This window comes from Rhopalosiphum maidis, chromosome 2, assembly GCF_003676215.2.
Source record: "Rhopalosiphum maidis isolate BTI-1 chromosome 2, ASM367621v3, whole genome shotgun sequence".
Classification (NCBI taxonomy): domain Eukaryota; kingdom Metazoa; phylum Arthropoda; class Insecta; order Hemiptera; family Aphididae; genus Rhopalosiphum; species Rhopalosiphum maidis.
In genome coordinates this window covers 64,720,759-64,737,245 of record NC_040878.1, presented here as the reverse complement: position 1 = coordinate 64,737,245, position 16,487 = coordinate 64,720,759, and the positions used below count along the sequence as shown (strand labels likewise).

General features: G+C 27.6%; 3 protein-coding genes across 4 annotated transcripts; 1 reads left to right on the top strand and 2 right to left on the bottom strand.

The window, feature by feature from the left end:
- Positions 1-4,761: 4,761 nt before the first annotated feature.
- LOC113551004 (hydroxyacid oxidase 1) lies at positions 4,762-7,445 on the bottom strand. Of its 2 annotated transcripts, XM_026952993.1 has the most exons (10): positions 7,330-7,445; positions 7,150-7,258; positions 6,937-7,088; positions 6,734-6,854; positions 6,509-6,643; positions 6,322-6,444; positions 5,387-5,519; positions 5,214-5,330; positions 5,032-5,143; positions 4,762-4,968 (listed from the first exon to the last, which is right to left on the bottom strand). In XM_026952993.1, the coding sequence occupies exons 3-10, from the start codon at positions 7,067-7,069 to the stop codon at positions 4,901-4,903; spliced, it is 942 nt and encodes a 313-aa protein (XP_026808794.1). In that variant the 5' UTR covers positions 7,070-7,088; positions 7,150-7,258; positions 7,330-7,445; the 3' UTR covers positions 4,762-4,900. The 2 variants fall into 2 exon arrangements, with proteins under 2 accessions (XP_026808794.1, XP_026808793.1); XM_026952992.1 differs by having other exon boundaries at positions 7,150-7,425.
- Positions 7,446-7,790: 345 nt separating this feature from the next.
- Positions 7,791-11,282, bottom strand: LOC113551007 (60S acidic ribosomal protein P1). The gene is made up of 4 exons (XM_026952995.1): positions 11,085-11,282; positions 10,043-10,199; positions 9,879-9,968; positions 7,791-7,923 (listed from the first exon to the last, which is right to left on the bottom strand). Exons 1-4 carry the CDS (start codon positions 11,157-11,159, stop codon positions 7,910-7,912), a joined length of 336 nt encoding a protein of 111 aa, XP_026808796.1. The 5' UTR covers positions 11,160-11,282; the 3' UTR covers positions 7,791-7,909.
- A 300-nt stretch (positions 11,283-11,582) lies between these two features.
- Positions 11,583-13,993, top strand: LOC113551006 (protein archease-like). The gene is made up of 4 exons (XM_026952994.1): positions 11,583-12,043; positions 13,061-13,085; positions 13,505-13,709; positions 13,789-13,993. The coding sequence occupies exons 1-4, from the start codon at positions 11,992-11,994 to the stop codon at positions 13,966-13,968; spliced, it is 462 nt and encodes a 153-aa protein (XP_026808795.1). The 5' UTR covers positions 11,583-11,991; the 3' UTR covers positions 13,969-13,993.
- The last annotated feature ends 2,494 nt before the right edge of the window (positions 13,994-16,487 follow it).

The following is a 16,487-nucleotide window of genomic DNA, read 5'->3' as shown; positions in this document are numbered from 1 at the left end:
TTTTATCAGGATTATCAAATTTATTCAATAATAAGCATGTAATATGTAATATGTGTTAAAGTATTAAAATTAAAGCATATATATTATACATTATAAGTGAGTCTTATAAGTGGCGTCTACTGTATATAATAATCAATTTACACGAACACATTTTTTTTAAGTTACAACTTAATTTTTGTAAAATACATAATGAATACAATGGTAACAACTTTGTTAATATTTTTTGACCGTATGTGGTATATCTGTGTGTGTGTGTGTGTGTGTGAATATCACAATCAAATTCATTATTTACAGTGCAATTATAGTGGGTGTAAGCAGTCCTGTAGGTACTCAGTCATCAATAGTGGTCTAAATAATAAGAATAAAAATCTTGCACTTATGACTTAACAATAATCCTAACGAAGCCCATCAATATACAATATAGTTATATAGATAATAAATAATAATAATAATAAAATGTTTAAAACGGTAACAACGGGAGCTCATACACACAAAAGGCGCAAAAGTATATATATTCATGTCGACATCCGGTCACCGACAATGTCGTGCATCTACACGGTACCCGGAGTATTTCTGTTTCAACATTAAAGTGACATTTATTTCTCATGCAACTTATCCCGTACGATCTATACCACCAATTAATCACACATTACCGTCATCGGTTTGTCCCTCGCCCATGCCTGTACTGTTAACCGTCTTACCACAGCCGACCAAAATTCGTTATTAAAGCCGATAATCGGAGAAAGTGCGTGATCAATTGCGAGTTGAAAACAAGTAGCTTTCTTTAGCGCAAACTAATAAATTTCATATTCCAGTCATCGATAACATTTATAATCAGGCATCAGTATACAGTGAGTAATATTGTAGCCAGCCGCCCAGCCAGTCAGCAACAATTGGATAGAAATTGTGTAACTTTGAAGTAAGGTAATTATTTTAATGTAGACATAAATAATGTAAGTAAATAAATAAGTAAAGGAAGGATGACGGTCCTTTTTACCCGCTACCACGTTTTTAGAGTCATCGCGTGTATGCTTCCATCTTAAAAATATTGTATGTTTAGTTTTTTAAGTGAAAAACGTCAAAAAATACACAGAGGCCGTGGGCGGCTGTAATATAAAATAAAAATCTCGATTATTTCGTGTTTTTTGCGCGCAAACCGTTTCGGCAGTCCGTCTTACGATGCGTGTAAAGTTTAGAGTCGAAAAATAAATCCTTCACCGCCAAATCTTACATACGAATTTTTTTCAAAAAAGTGGTTTTTACCGTACTTAGTTGGTTAAAATTTGGATTTTCGGAATTTTTTTGATATAGACGGAAGGTCCCACGGTCCCTTGTACCCGCTACCACGTTTTTAGAGCTATCGCGTGTAAGCTTCCATCTTAAAAATACGTATATTTAGTTTTTTAAATAAAAAACGTCAAAAAATACACAGGGGCAGTGACTAGTGTAGATGATAAATATTATATGATCGCAAAACGCAATTCGTTTGTTGCGATGCAGATACACGTAAAAAGATAACGGCAGACGAGTGGATAATATCCGGAATATACGGGCGCGCGGTAACGGAACTGCAGTAACGCACGATGTAACGATCGCCGGATAACAATGTTGAACGCGTATATTTGCAGTGCTTGCGACCACGAGTAAGCGAGAAAAGCGGCGGCACACACTTCGATATTGATTTATTGCAATAATGTAACGTACCACGTAATACGCTATTTTGATTAGTCGTAATCGAGTTGTCTCTGCAGGATGATTACATCAATATTTTCCATTAAACTATTAAACTCAACATTTATTTTGTAATTGTTAATACTAAATTGTCTACAATAAAATTTGTATATTAATTACACGTATGTAATTCTTAATTGAATGTTGTTATTTTTTTAGTGTGTGTGTGTGTATATTTATCCTAAATATACATATAGTTATTCAACTGAGCTTTTTTTAGCTCATAACAGTCATAACAAACTATGCGGTTTCCATACTCGTGTTTTTTAATTATTATTACTGCATGTCTGCATGTACGATTTTATAAACTCAACACACGCGCGTTAAAGTAAAAACTACTTGTCGTCCCGCTGTCCTGGTTTCCGCCGACCATGTGTATTCATAGGTAAAGATGGGGGGGGGCTTACGGGGGCTTAGCCTCTCAAAAGTAAATAATTTGAACTTAAAGCGCCCTTAAAAATATTAAACAAACAATACCTTAATTTTGTACGGTTTGTAGAATTTTTATCACTATTTTATATTTTTATATCCACAATTATATAAATGTACCTATTGTCCTAGTACATTACGTACATACTATTTACCAATTTAATAATGGTGATATTGATGATATTAAAAAGAATATTTCACCTCAAGTATTTCTTAATCTTTATAAAATGATACAACTTGCTTGTTCTGCTACGTGCGAAAGAAGTTTTTCTGCTATGAGAAAAATAAAAACACGTCTAAGAACATCTGTATATAATAAAAAAATTTAATGAATTTTCAATATAATATATTTAAAAAGATAAAACTAAAGCTTTAAATTATGAAGCTAATTTAAATACTTTTAATAAAAAATGTAATAGAATAATAATAAATTAAGTTAAAAATGGTAATAGTATTTTATTAATTATTCTTTTTTTTATGTTTGTAATTATTTAAGTTATTATGATAACGAGAATAATTTTTATGAGTGATTTAATATAAAAATTAGTTTGTTGGGGGTGTGGGGGCAACGCCCCCACGGGTCTATTTGACATCAAATATTTGAGCCCCCCTCAATATTTCACAGGATCTCCGCCTATGTGTGTATTGTACTATTGTGTATCACATTATCAGGTTGTTTTTTCGTGACGAACTCGTGGTTCGAAACAAGACGATTGATTGCAATTGAAGTCGCGCCAAGATTAAAAATATTATTTCGATAGTAAATATAGACTCATCCGAGGAATTATTTTAATTATTTTTGGGTGTCATCAAATGACTGGGTGGCCTTTTTTTCTTTTTATACGTCGATTATTACGGTTTATACTATGCAAGTATAGGTACGAAGAAAATACTTTTTTCAGTTTAACAAAAACTAAATGAATATCGGCTGTCTTACATATTTTTATGTAAATTTAATGCAACACATTTATATGATGTTTTCGGCACAAACAGTACTTTCTTTTTCCACGCAAGATAAAATAAACAAATAAACTACAAAAAATCTGATTTGAGTTCATAAAAATAATAAGTTGTAAACTTATAAAAACCTTCTTATTAAAACATTTTAATATGTTTTAATTGTAGATACCTATTACCTATACCTATGCCTTTAACTAATTCGACTAAATATAGCAGCATTGGTAATGTAATTATATACTCACATATCGTTTTACAACAGCTTAAAAATAATAAATAATTAATGGTTAAGTTATAGCGCGCAGATTAAAGTTACTTCCAAATTTCCAATATAATTACATAAATCTTCATCACTATTCACTAATGAAAAGGACGACTAGCATTGTAGTCACTGACACACATATTTTTTGACAATAATGAAGTGCAGGACATGTGACTTTTTTTCGTAACTCTTCCGTGTCATCTTTTTTACCAGTGCACCTGCAGTAACCAGTCGCATTAGGCATTAGCAACACTGGATTTTGTGAGAGAAAACTAGAATTTATTTTTAACGAGCTAAATTAGTGTTGTATTTATTTGAATTCACAATTTGTAGACAATATGCTTCAAACTAGCAGTTTGAGTAAAGGGGAACCCTAAAGAAATGTAAGACAACTACAACAAGAATGATCGATACGATACGGGATACCTGGGAGCAAATTATTTGTATGACTGTTCATACAATTTCTTTTAGAATACTTATTTACCAAATTCAAATTAATAGAATAAAAAATTTATAAAATTACGAAAGCAACATAACTCAAAACTTTAACTAATTGTAGTGTCTACAAGAATACACGATAAGTCATTCAACATATTATTATTTTATTTAAGTATTTACTATTTAGGCCTAAGGTTTAAAATTTACATAATATAACAACAAACTAACACTATAGTAGTAGATATTATATAATAAGCAAAACTTTGCAGTAACTAGTTTAAAAATAAAATATTTGTTATAAAATAACTCATTTAGGTATATATTATATTATTAAAATTAAATTTATTTTACAATTGGTTCATAATAATAATATAAAATAATATAATATAAATTGTATATTTTTTTGCATTGATTTATGGTTATTTTTATTTTATCACATATTGAAATTGAATAATATTATAAATTGTTTTGTAAATATTATTGTCTGTTAATTACACATTTTATTTTTATTTTTACAATACTATTTACAATCTGTTACAAAATAGAATAATAAGTAAAAAAGAAGGATGAATTTATGGATTGGAAAAGAAGTCTTCCAGTTCCGATAAAGATACTTTGTTAATAATTATAAATATTAAAATAATATTGAACATTATAATACTACAACACTAGAACTAGTCATTTATATTTTGATGAGAAAAATGTTGATGACTATGGTTCAATATAGTTAAAATAAAAAATAAAAATGTAACTCAACTTTTTACTTATGTAAGTTATTATTTTCCTGAAAATATGCAATTTCAAATCAATTTAATTTTAATATAAACTTTAATTTAGCTTAGTTTTTTTTGTTTTTAGAATAACATAACTTAAACTAGTTTAAAAAATTGGTGAACTTTCCCAGCTATTACAATGAGGAATTTCAAACATAAAATGCTATAAAATCATTAAATAAAAATATATTATGTTATAATAATATTATAAATGAATCTTGAATATTGTAAATTTATCAAATAACAAGTTATAACTATTGCATGAAATCTATTTGTATAATAAATTAGTATGAAAATTATTCAAAATCAATTAAAGTTTTGAGTATACTGATTCGTGTACTACCATTTCCTTCTTTATTTGGTCTATTGACACACAACCTGAAAACATCATCCAATTTAGTTGAAACTCAATGAGATAATATATTGTATATAAATAAATACCTGCTAAAGCCATAGTGTTATCGAATTCATTAACAATAATACCAAAAACATCTTCTGCGCCCTTTTGGCCATCATATGTCAAACCCCATAATATAGGCTGTGCTAAAAATACCTAGAAATTAAATTAACTTTTTATAAAAAACTTATAGATATATTATTATTGTCATAATTTTGAAATTTACCATTTTAGCACCAAGAGCTAAAGCCTTGAACACATCAGTTCCATGCCTTATGCCACAATCAAGATAAATGTCAACGCGATGTCCAACTTCTCGTGCAATGCTTGGTAAAACCTCAATCTAAAATAAAATGTATGCTATTCAGAGTTAATACCTTTTAATAATTCATCACATACAGTTGCTGGAGCTGTATCTAACTGCCTTCCACCATGATTGGAAACAAATACACCGTCACATCCTAGGTCAGCAGCAATTTTTGCATCAGCCGCACTCAAAATACCTTTTACTATTATTGGTAAACCAGTAATGCTGAACAATAAAATATGTATTTTAGATTCTGAACAGAACAATTCATATTGATCTTTACAATGTTTTGTGTTTGTATGTACACAATAAATAAATAGTCAATAGAGTACTTCAACCTTTAACTTTTAAGGTAGTTTCTGATCGAAAAATAAATCTAATTTGTATATTAAAAAGGTCTAAATTAAAAATTCCTTGTATTTTTTCTAATAGTTAGGAAAAAAAACAAAAAATTAAGAAAAACCAAACAATTTTTTTTATGTAACTTAAAAACAAATAACCTTAAATAATTTGTACTAAATGTTTTTATTAGTATTACCTGCATCCCACACAATTTAATTTTTATTCTGTTTTTCAATAATTGACTATAAAAAATTATTCATAGTCAAAAATATTGACAATATAATACAAAATCCCTCAAAGTGTTTATCATCTCTAACTATATAAATCGCCGGTTGCCAACCATTTATATAAGTACCTAATAAATGGAATTTTTTTTTTTTTGCAAAAATTAAATCAACCTACAGTAATATTAATAATAAAGCTAACAACTGTGATAAAAAATATGAAAAAATGTATGAACATTTACTTAATGTAAATAGGATATTAGGATGACAGATGACAATCTCCATTTAGAATCATTTTTCGTATATAAAGATATATTTTTGAATCCAAATTTAATACAACCATTTCAGTATTCCCTATATACATCTAAATACATAATGTACAGCGGAGTGCATTTTCTAACTTTCTTTTTATTTGCTTCAGTATTAATTGTCATATAAAAATAAATAAATTATACAATAACCTTTTCAGCCATCTTATGTCATCCCAAACCAAACGATCATCAAAAAGACTCATAACATATTTTGTTAGGCCTGAACCATTAGTTTGGTTCATTTTTGACAGTTCTTCAGAGAAATTCCCTAACCTAGAACATGATAAGTTAAACGACATCAATAAATTAATGGTTTAACTTTAAAATGTCATCTTACTTCAACCAACTTGGTAAACTAAAATTATTTTTTATGTCTTTATACCGAATGCCAAACACTGGAGCATCAACGGTCAACACAAGTGCCTTGTAACCAGCTTTTTCTGCTCTTCGTATTAATGATGTAGTTAAAGCCCTAAAATTGTCATATTTTCATACTATCTCTAACAAATAGCTTTATAAATTTATATTTGATTTATGCAAATAATTATAGTTGTATACCTACCTATCTTTATAGATGTAGAGTTGGAACCATTTTACAGTGTTTGGTGCCGCTGTGGCAACTTCTTCCAAACTGCAAGTCGACAAAGTCGAAAGTATAAAAATCGCACCATGCTTTCCAGCAGCTATAAGTGCCATTCATTATAAGTACTAGTTTATATAAGAAATAGTAGTGAACTACTACTAATTTTTACTAAGTTATAATACCTCTAGCAGATGCACACTCTCCATCTTCATGAGCCATTTTGTGCATTGCACAAGGAGATATACCTATGGGAACATTTACCCTATCACCTTGAATGGTGATACTTAAATCCCTATTTCGAACATCACGTAACATCCGTGGTACTATACGCAATCTTCATACCATATTGTGAAATTTTAATATATATTAATAATTAAAGAAATAAACAGTCTTACTTATTAAATGCTTTATTATTAATTGAAAGTGTGTATTCATCACACGCACCACTTTGATAATAGCCAAGAACAGTTCGTGGCAATGTACCAACAGCATAGTTTTCAAAATCTTTGACAGATATAAACTTATTAGTATTAGACATTTTGCTTAATTGATGAAATTTAATTCTTTACACTGACATTAAAACACCCAACCTTGTTAGCTGTTACTAAATATTATTTAGTAAATAATTATAGAAATGAATAGATGATCATCTTTAAACAATAAAGATAAATAGTTCAAAAGTCAAGGATTAATCAAATTTAGATAAAATATTTTAGGTTTAATAATTAACTATTATAGGTAAAACAATATTTAATCTTTACCAATTAGTCACCTGATACCATAAACTAATATCATAATACATTAATATTATAATTAAATCACATAACATTTTGTTCTAACCTATAAAATCTTTATCAGTATAGTAATCTTCTTTTAGTAATATAGCAGCAAGTTGTGTATAAATTAATGGTTTATTCTTCCATCATATTTTATAATAGATATGTGTAGACAAGCAAACCAAAGAATGAACATTGGATACCAATAAAATTGTGTTTCAATATTGGAAAATATAAAGGAAAAATAATAATAACATAAATAATAAAATATAACAACATATAATTTAATCTGCATAATTGTATAAATTACAAAATAAAACAAATAAAGTCAATGTTGTTATTTTTGAATGAGGAAACAGTCAGTCGATGAAGTAGATTTTTATTCAAATAGACCTGAAAATAAGAAGTAAATTGTATGTTAAAATTACTTAAAAATCAATGTAATATTAATTCCATTTCATATATAACTAAAGTAAAATTCAATATAATAAACACTTCCTGTAAATATATTTGTTGTTTATGCAAATCTTTTTAGGTTGTAATGGTTAAGTCTTAACTAATTGTTCTTGGGTAATAATTTCTATACTGTTTCTTGGGTAAACATAGCTATTATACAGAGTATGGGAAATGGCAAGAGGGACACATAATGACTGACATGTGCTTAGTAGAAGACTTCCAATAAAACAATAGTGGACTCCAGGATCAGCAAACACCGGCACTTTTATATTATTTATACATGATCTGTCTTAAAATTTATCAATGGTACATCCAGAGTCTAGACCAAACAAGGAGCACATGAAGCAAATTATGAGACATGGGAAAGAATAACTATGAGATAACTTATTCCATTCAAGTTTAGCTATACGACAATAAAAATCAGTAGTGCAAACCCCCCTAAAATGTGACAATCACTGATGTCTAACACTGTGACAGTACTAGGTGTTGTATAGTACACCACAGTTAACTATAATGCCAGGAGTTTTACCACACTATGCATATTTAATTTTTATATTCACATAATTGATAATATATTATTCAATAACTTGATGAAACATAATTCAGACTAATATCATGTTTGTCTAATTATTTAGTTTTGTTATTATCTGAATACACACTGACAGTAGTGGCCACAGACCAAAAATAAAATTAGTTGCCTACCATCAGCAATCAACCATGAAACCCCTCCCTTGCATTGACCAGTGGGCCTGACCATTTTAGTTGTAAAGTATGTGAGAAAGTAAATAACTTAAATGGAATAGATACAGAGTTGGCCTGGCATACCAAAGGCCCATGGATCACTTTTTTAAAGGGCCCCCAAAATGTACATGACATTTTATTAATACATTATGATACTCCTATTATACATGTAATTTATAATCAACAATCAACTGTTATAATATAATATGGTATAAATACATAATAATCAATAATCATGAATTAACTTAAATAGAAAAGCAATTTCACAACTAATTATTTTAGAAACAGTAAGAATTCTTTAAATAATAAAACAGAATTTTTACAAAAGTAATTTTTTAATTCATTAGATGAATAAACTATTGTATTGATCAGATTTTGAGTATCAATAGCTATATTTTTTTCTATAGCCATCAACATTAATGGGGTAAGATTTAAATAATATTAATGCAAAGCTAACGCAGTTTAAAAATTAACTATGAAACTACAAAACAATAAATAATAATTATTAATAACATAAAAACTAAAATTATATTTCTATTATGGAATTTCAACTTTGGAGATAAATCCATAAGCTATATTAATATAATATTATTTAACTTTCAAAAATAAATGTATTATCTTCATCATTATACATTATATAAGTAGACATACCTATAATATTATAAATTAATACACTAAACATATTTTTACATGCAATATTTCCATAATCGCTGAATCTCACAGGGTTGGGCAAGCAGTCCTCATCCGAGCGCATTGTTTTCAAGATAAAACTAAACTTAACTTGCAGTAGTGCAAGTACTCTAAAAAACTACTCTAACTTGTTACTTGACAATGGTACTATTATCATTATGTACTGGTCATACTATAGATAATGGGCTAGCATCTGATTAATGATTTAATTATTAATTACCTGGGCACCAAAAGAAAAATTGCTCCTAAAAATTACAGATGAATATTTTACGGGATCCCTATTTCCTTATCAACCAAGAACTAAATAATTTACGACACTTAAAAAAATAAAATAAAAAACAGAGGGGTCCTGGCTGACGCTGAATAAATATATGCATAACCACATTAATATAGTTTTAATTATATTTCCAATACCATTATAACTTAAAGAGAATGAGTATTCAACAAAAAAATGTACTAACCAAAGCCCATATCATCATCTTCCTCTTCACTCTCTTCTTCCTTCTTCTCTTCTTTCTTTTCTTCCTTGGCTTCAGATGCTGGGGCAGCAGCTGAAATTTTAAATTAATTTTTACTTACTCACACTTCATGAAAATATTATACTATTCTGATGAAATATTCATACCTGCGGCGCCTGCAGCTGGTACAGCTCCTACTGCTGATCCAATATTAGTGATTAAATCCTTAACATTGGCATTTTCTAAAGCCTTGGCAAACAAACCAGGCCAGTATGGTTCAACTTCAACATTGGCAGCTTTAAGGATTGTTTGGATTTTTTCTCCCTATAAAATTATCAAAAATAAATTATACACACTAACTGTAAAAACTGTAAAAAAGTGAAGAAATAATTTGTTTTTAGGACCAACTAATAAATACTAATAGATAATTGTAAATATTCAAACATAAAAAAAATCAAAATTGGATAAAACAAATCATGGGATACACACTTTATACAAATAAAGACACAAAAATAAAATACATGTTAGCAAACAATTTGGAAATGTGCACTTGAAAAAATAATAAATTTAGCAAGGGTAGTATTTAAAAAAAAAAATGACCTAATTTATATACTTACAGAGGAAAATTAGCATAATATATAATCAATTTGTTTAAATCGAAATCAAGTTACATTCCATCGATATATATTGAAAGAGAATTTAATCCTGAACACCTTAACTTAACCACACATATTGATACAATACAAAATATGCATTTTAACCAAAAAAATTGAATGATGTGAAAAAAAGAAAACATAATAAATTTAGTTGATATCCATATCAAGTGAATTAGTAGTACGATGAAAGGCACGCTTAAAAAAATTATCAGTAAAATGTAGTGAAAATTGGTAAAAATACAAGTTGCCATTTGACGAATACCGCTAGTTAAAATTTTTTGCGGTTAGGAATAGGGTCGGCGGAACGGCCAACGTGGTCCAGGCTATAAGGGGGTACACACTTCATTGTTTTAAATACAGAGGCGATGTTCGGAGCTCAAAATTTCCGGTAACAGAATGGAAACATGCCACCGAATTCGAAAGCATAGATAACAAATTAAATTAATGGTAACGGACGTCACGCATGTAAGTGTAGGAAACAAACAGACCCAACGCTGAAGTATCTTCCATTGAACACATTACCGACAATAGATGGCGATCGAAAAATAATTACCGTAATATCGATGTCATCGTCAGCCAAGATTAGTGAGGCGTAGACGCAGGCTAATTCGGGTTTTGAGATGGCCATCGTTGGTGGATTGAAACGGATGAAAATTCGTTAAACCTGAGAAATCGCAAGTCGCCGTCGGCCTTAGCTCTGCTGAGAACAAGCAATTGACGCGAAAGAAGAGATGTAGCGTAGTTGTGCTCGTGGTGTTAGCGCTCCGGTTTGTTGTTGAAGGAGTGGGGATGCAGAACGAGGCGTCAGACGTAGGTGTAGCCAACCTGGCGATGTCGTTTTTATAAAATATTTGTAATACGTTTACATATTAAAAAATACCTATTATTAAGTCGATATAATATATCTCATATGATTTAAATTAACTATATTTTTTAATAATATATTATAACGATATATTTTTCTATTTTAATAAATATAAGTGTATAATTAATATTATAACATTTTCGTAAAATCACTTTTTTGTTTTTTTAATGTTTTGAAAATAATTTAATGACGTGCTAGCTGTTTTCGATAGTTTTTTCATAGTCTTAATCACGATGAAATTTTAATCTTCATCTACACCTAACTTGGCTAACTTTATTCTTAGATCATTATACAATTTTTGTTCAATTTATGGTTAAGTGGTCTTTTTGTTATGCCTATATACCACGAAATACGTCATATAATATACTATATTAAATATATCACATAGTTTTTTAAATGTGATAACAGAATTATGATACTGTTAGGTATTGATAACATAACATCAACTTGTAAAATATAAAATACAAATAATTTATAATTCATATTCTAGTACATAACAAAATATATTTTAAAATAATTTTTATATTATCTAAAATAATTTGTTAGTTTGTACTTCATTAAAAAATAATTTATTTTATTAAATTCATATTTTGACATGGGTGACATTAAAGAAGAAGACTGGAATTTACCAGAATGCAAATACGAATGTGAGGTCTATCAAAATGTTTTTGTAATATACCTAGTTATGGTTCGATCACAAATGTAAGTTAGTTTGTGTACTAAATTTTTCTATAATTAATACTAAAGTAGAACATAAAAAAAAACTATAATTTTAAAATAATTAGATCACATATTTTATATATAGCTATTGTTTATTTATATTTATTGCTAATTTATTTTTACAAAAAAGTTAACTGTCCATTACTTCTTTAAAAAAAAAAAAAAAAAAAAATAGTATTTTTATAAAGGAAGTTTCTAGTAATTGTACTCAATTTTTCAAAAAAAAATGTTTTATATTTTACACTACAATTCATCATTAGATTTTTTTTTAAATAGTTATTTATTGAATTTTTAAATACTAGCAAGTATTAAGATATACCAAAAACGTTATTAAACTGAACAAAAAAATTTATTAAACAACAATACAATTTATAATTAATATCTACCATTTAATATGAACCATGTCAATTACTATATTTTATAAGATAAAAAATCATAATTAGTTTGTTATTACTGTTATTAGTTATAAAAATGAATAAGTTTTCAAGTAGAAAGAGTTATTATACACATTTAGGTTTAAATTATTCTATCATCTATATTGTATTGTATATTGAACATTACCAAATGTGAAGCAGTATTTTTTTTTTAAAGAATTAAAAATTGTTTTTATTATATTATTTAAAATAATATTTTAACTTGGTTAAATAATACAAATTAATTACATTTGTGATAGAATTGTAGACATTTTGATAATTTAATACCTAACTTAAATTATTAAAGAGTATAAAAGTTAAGAGGTATCAGTACTTTACAACCTTTATTTCCATTCTCCCTTTTAATTCATTACCAGACAATCATTGTAATTTTAAAGGAAATTAGTCATGCATTTCCTTATTAGGTACCTGAAAACATTTTGTAATTGTTTCATTAAGTTATTACATTAATAACATTGGTTTTAAACTACAATATAATTACATTTTATCTAATCAACATGTTTGTTTTAGATTTGGACCATACAGCAGACATTCAGTAAGTATTAAATTAAGAATATTTATTAGATCAGTAGTCTTCAACCAGTAGGTCACAAGTCGCAACCTGTTTTTGGGTCGCGTAAGCTTAAAAATTTGGTTGCGATAAATCTTATTTTTAAAATTAAAATTAAATTTAATAGATGAAATAAATGACAAATAAATTAAAATACAGTTTATATAATCTATATTCCATAATATTATAATTTGTTATTTATTAAATTATTTTAGTACTACCATAAAGCACTAACCAATTTTAGCTATTTTTTTGTTTTTCTACAAAGCTTACACAGGTTGCGAAAAAGGTAGGCCTCAATGGGTCATGATTCCAAAAAGGTTGAAGACCGCTGTATTAGATTATACTTACAAATATCGAATAACAACAATTTAAGATTATAAATATTTTTATTATTATTGTAGAATACATGCATGGGGAAGTACTTTATCTGAAGCATTTGAACAATGTGCTAATGCTATGTTTCATTACATGACAGAGGTGGATTACATTGAAATGAAAGAGTCATATGACATAGAAGTTGAGGGTCACGACATGATGACTCTTTTGTATAATTTTCTTGATGAATTATTGTTCATTTTTAGTGCTGAACCTAATTATATTGCTAGAGTAAGCTATTTAATTCAGTTGTTTTGAAAATTTTCAATAACTGTGCTATGTATAATTATTGTGTAATATTTTTATTTAGAAAGTACAAATAGAAGAATTTGACACAACAACATTTAAAATTAAAGCTAAAGGCTTTGGAGAAGAGTTTCAACTTGGAAAACATCCTCAAGGTACAGAAGTTAAAGCTATAACATTTTCAAATATGCAGATACATGAAAATGAAGGAAAATGTGAAGTGTTTGTAATTTTGGATATTTAATAAATACTTAGATTTTTGTTTATTATTGTGTTGTTGGATATATTATGTTGTTATAATTAATATAACTTATAAGATCATGGTTAATAAAAAAGCTAATGTTTTTTAAATATATTAATTTATATGTATTGAAAACATTAATATTTAATAGTAAAGTAAGCCTAATCCAGACTCATAATATATTCTCTTGCTCTTCTTGATATTATTATTTTTGTATCAATTTGAATTCTTCTTTATTCTTTGACTTACCCTATTGTTTTGCATACAAAAAGTAGTGTCAAGGACCTTACAAAGGATTTTTTCCTTCAGGTGACAACTTTCTAGACACTTTTAAATTACCTACTCTCCTATTGAATTTTTGATGATATAATTTTCACTTTCCCCACTTCAAGGCGCTGAAAGTGGTGTGCAAACACAAGGATCGATTTATACCAGACCCTAGCCCCCCAGGAGTGACATTTGGAAGGAGGCAGGGTTTACTTTGGCTCCCCTTAATTGTTTCCCAGTCTTATTGGCCTGGATTAAAATTTACAATGGGCCGACGGCGCACAGGCGATGGCCTATGGCCCTATGAGTAAAAAATTATAATATATTATTAATTGTTATGAATACTATCTAATGCGTAGGTTTAAAATATAAATATATAGTATAATATTTATTATTTTTAGATTCTTATCTTATTAGATTAGGTATAGCATGAACTATGCTCGTACCTCTATGATCATTGATCAAAGCTGTATCCAACTTTCCAGATAATGTTTTTTTCGTTTGTAAGTATAAATGCGGTATAATAAAATATAGTACAAATATACAATAGGTACGTAACGGCGTATGTGGGTATTCCATTTTACAATTATGCTTGTAATTCAGAATAATTCTATATTTCTTACATTTCTATAAAGTTGTTAGAGACTACCTATACGGTTACACTTAGTATAATATTATATCTTCAATGGGTGACAAACGATTATCTAAGTGATTTAATGGTCATAGCGATAGAAAAAGAAGATGCTAACAAAATAGATTTAAACTAAGAAGTAGATAAATTTTCTAAAATTAAAATTAGAAAGTATAAGCTAGAACAGCAAAATTAATTAAAAAAAACTAATGTATTTTGTATGGAATATAGTATTATTATTTATCATAATATGGTAATAAATAAATATAATTTATTAATTTTATTTGGAATAAATTGCATTGATTAAATGTAAGTACCTATACTAAATATTTTTGGATCTATACCAAAAGGCGAATAAATTATTAATGAATAATTTGAATTCATTAAAATATACCCTTCAAGACTTTGACCCCATACAAGCGACTTCACACAAACTATATCTATATTGACTGTGTCTTCTATTTTAAAAAAAGGAGCCTGCTTAAATGTTGGCATCCCTATTATAAAACTAAAATGGCGCCATTGTTAGCCCCAGTAGCCCCTATTATATAGTTTAGGTATAATATTATATAATTTATTACACATTGTTTCTGTTTACAACTATTTGTTGTTTAGGTACTCGTTAACAATAAACTGCTGAATGTTATTGAAAAGATAATAGAAATTGTTATTGCAGTTAAAAGTTAAAACCCCAAATAGGCCAACTTTAAGTAATACGTACATAACATCAGTAAAAAAAAAAAAAACTTCAAGAATCAAATACTACAAAATATATATTAAACAGACACGGCATAATATGCAGTTATGTACCTATTTTTAATTAATTTAATCCCCTTACAAATTTATAAAAGTAACTGTTGACAAATATATTTTAGTAAAACAATCATTAAGTCTTAGGTATTGTAAATTTTCATTTTATTTATTCGTGATTGTGGATACCTATGAAATTAAATAATATAATATTTCCCCTGTGGACTGTGGCAGTGTCTAATAATTTAAATAGATATTATATTTATTTTATTAAAACAATTTAGAAACTGTTTAGGTATTTGCCTTATTTTAGATTAGGTATACCTAGCAATTTGTATTGCCTGTATTGGTCTAACAATTACAGATATATATGTTAGCGGTAATGTATATAATACGTTATTTGGTTATTTTATTAAATAATTAGTTATTCTATAAAATTTCTAAATATACTCGTTAATATATAAATTACACTGTTTTACTAATGAATATATAAAAATAAATACCGATTGGGTTTTTGCTAATGTCTGCAATTTATATAATTTGGTAGATGACCGGGACTGGATTGGATAACATACAAGATTTATTACCGTTGTGGTTTTATTAATAAGAATAATAACCTAACCTAACGTCTCAGATGTAGATATTTGTCCTCGAAAGGCATCAGAATCCTAATCACTTGGTAATAGTCAAGGGTTTTTCAAATGCACATGCCAACAAAAGTGCACCACAAAACGGTACATATGTTTAAAGTTCCTGTACTAATAAATAAACTGTAAATTGTAAAAAAAAAATAATAATTTAATAATTATAATAATAGATTTTTCATTTTAATTTGTAATTTATCTAAAACTAAAATAATTATATTAATAAGTTG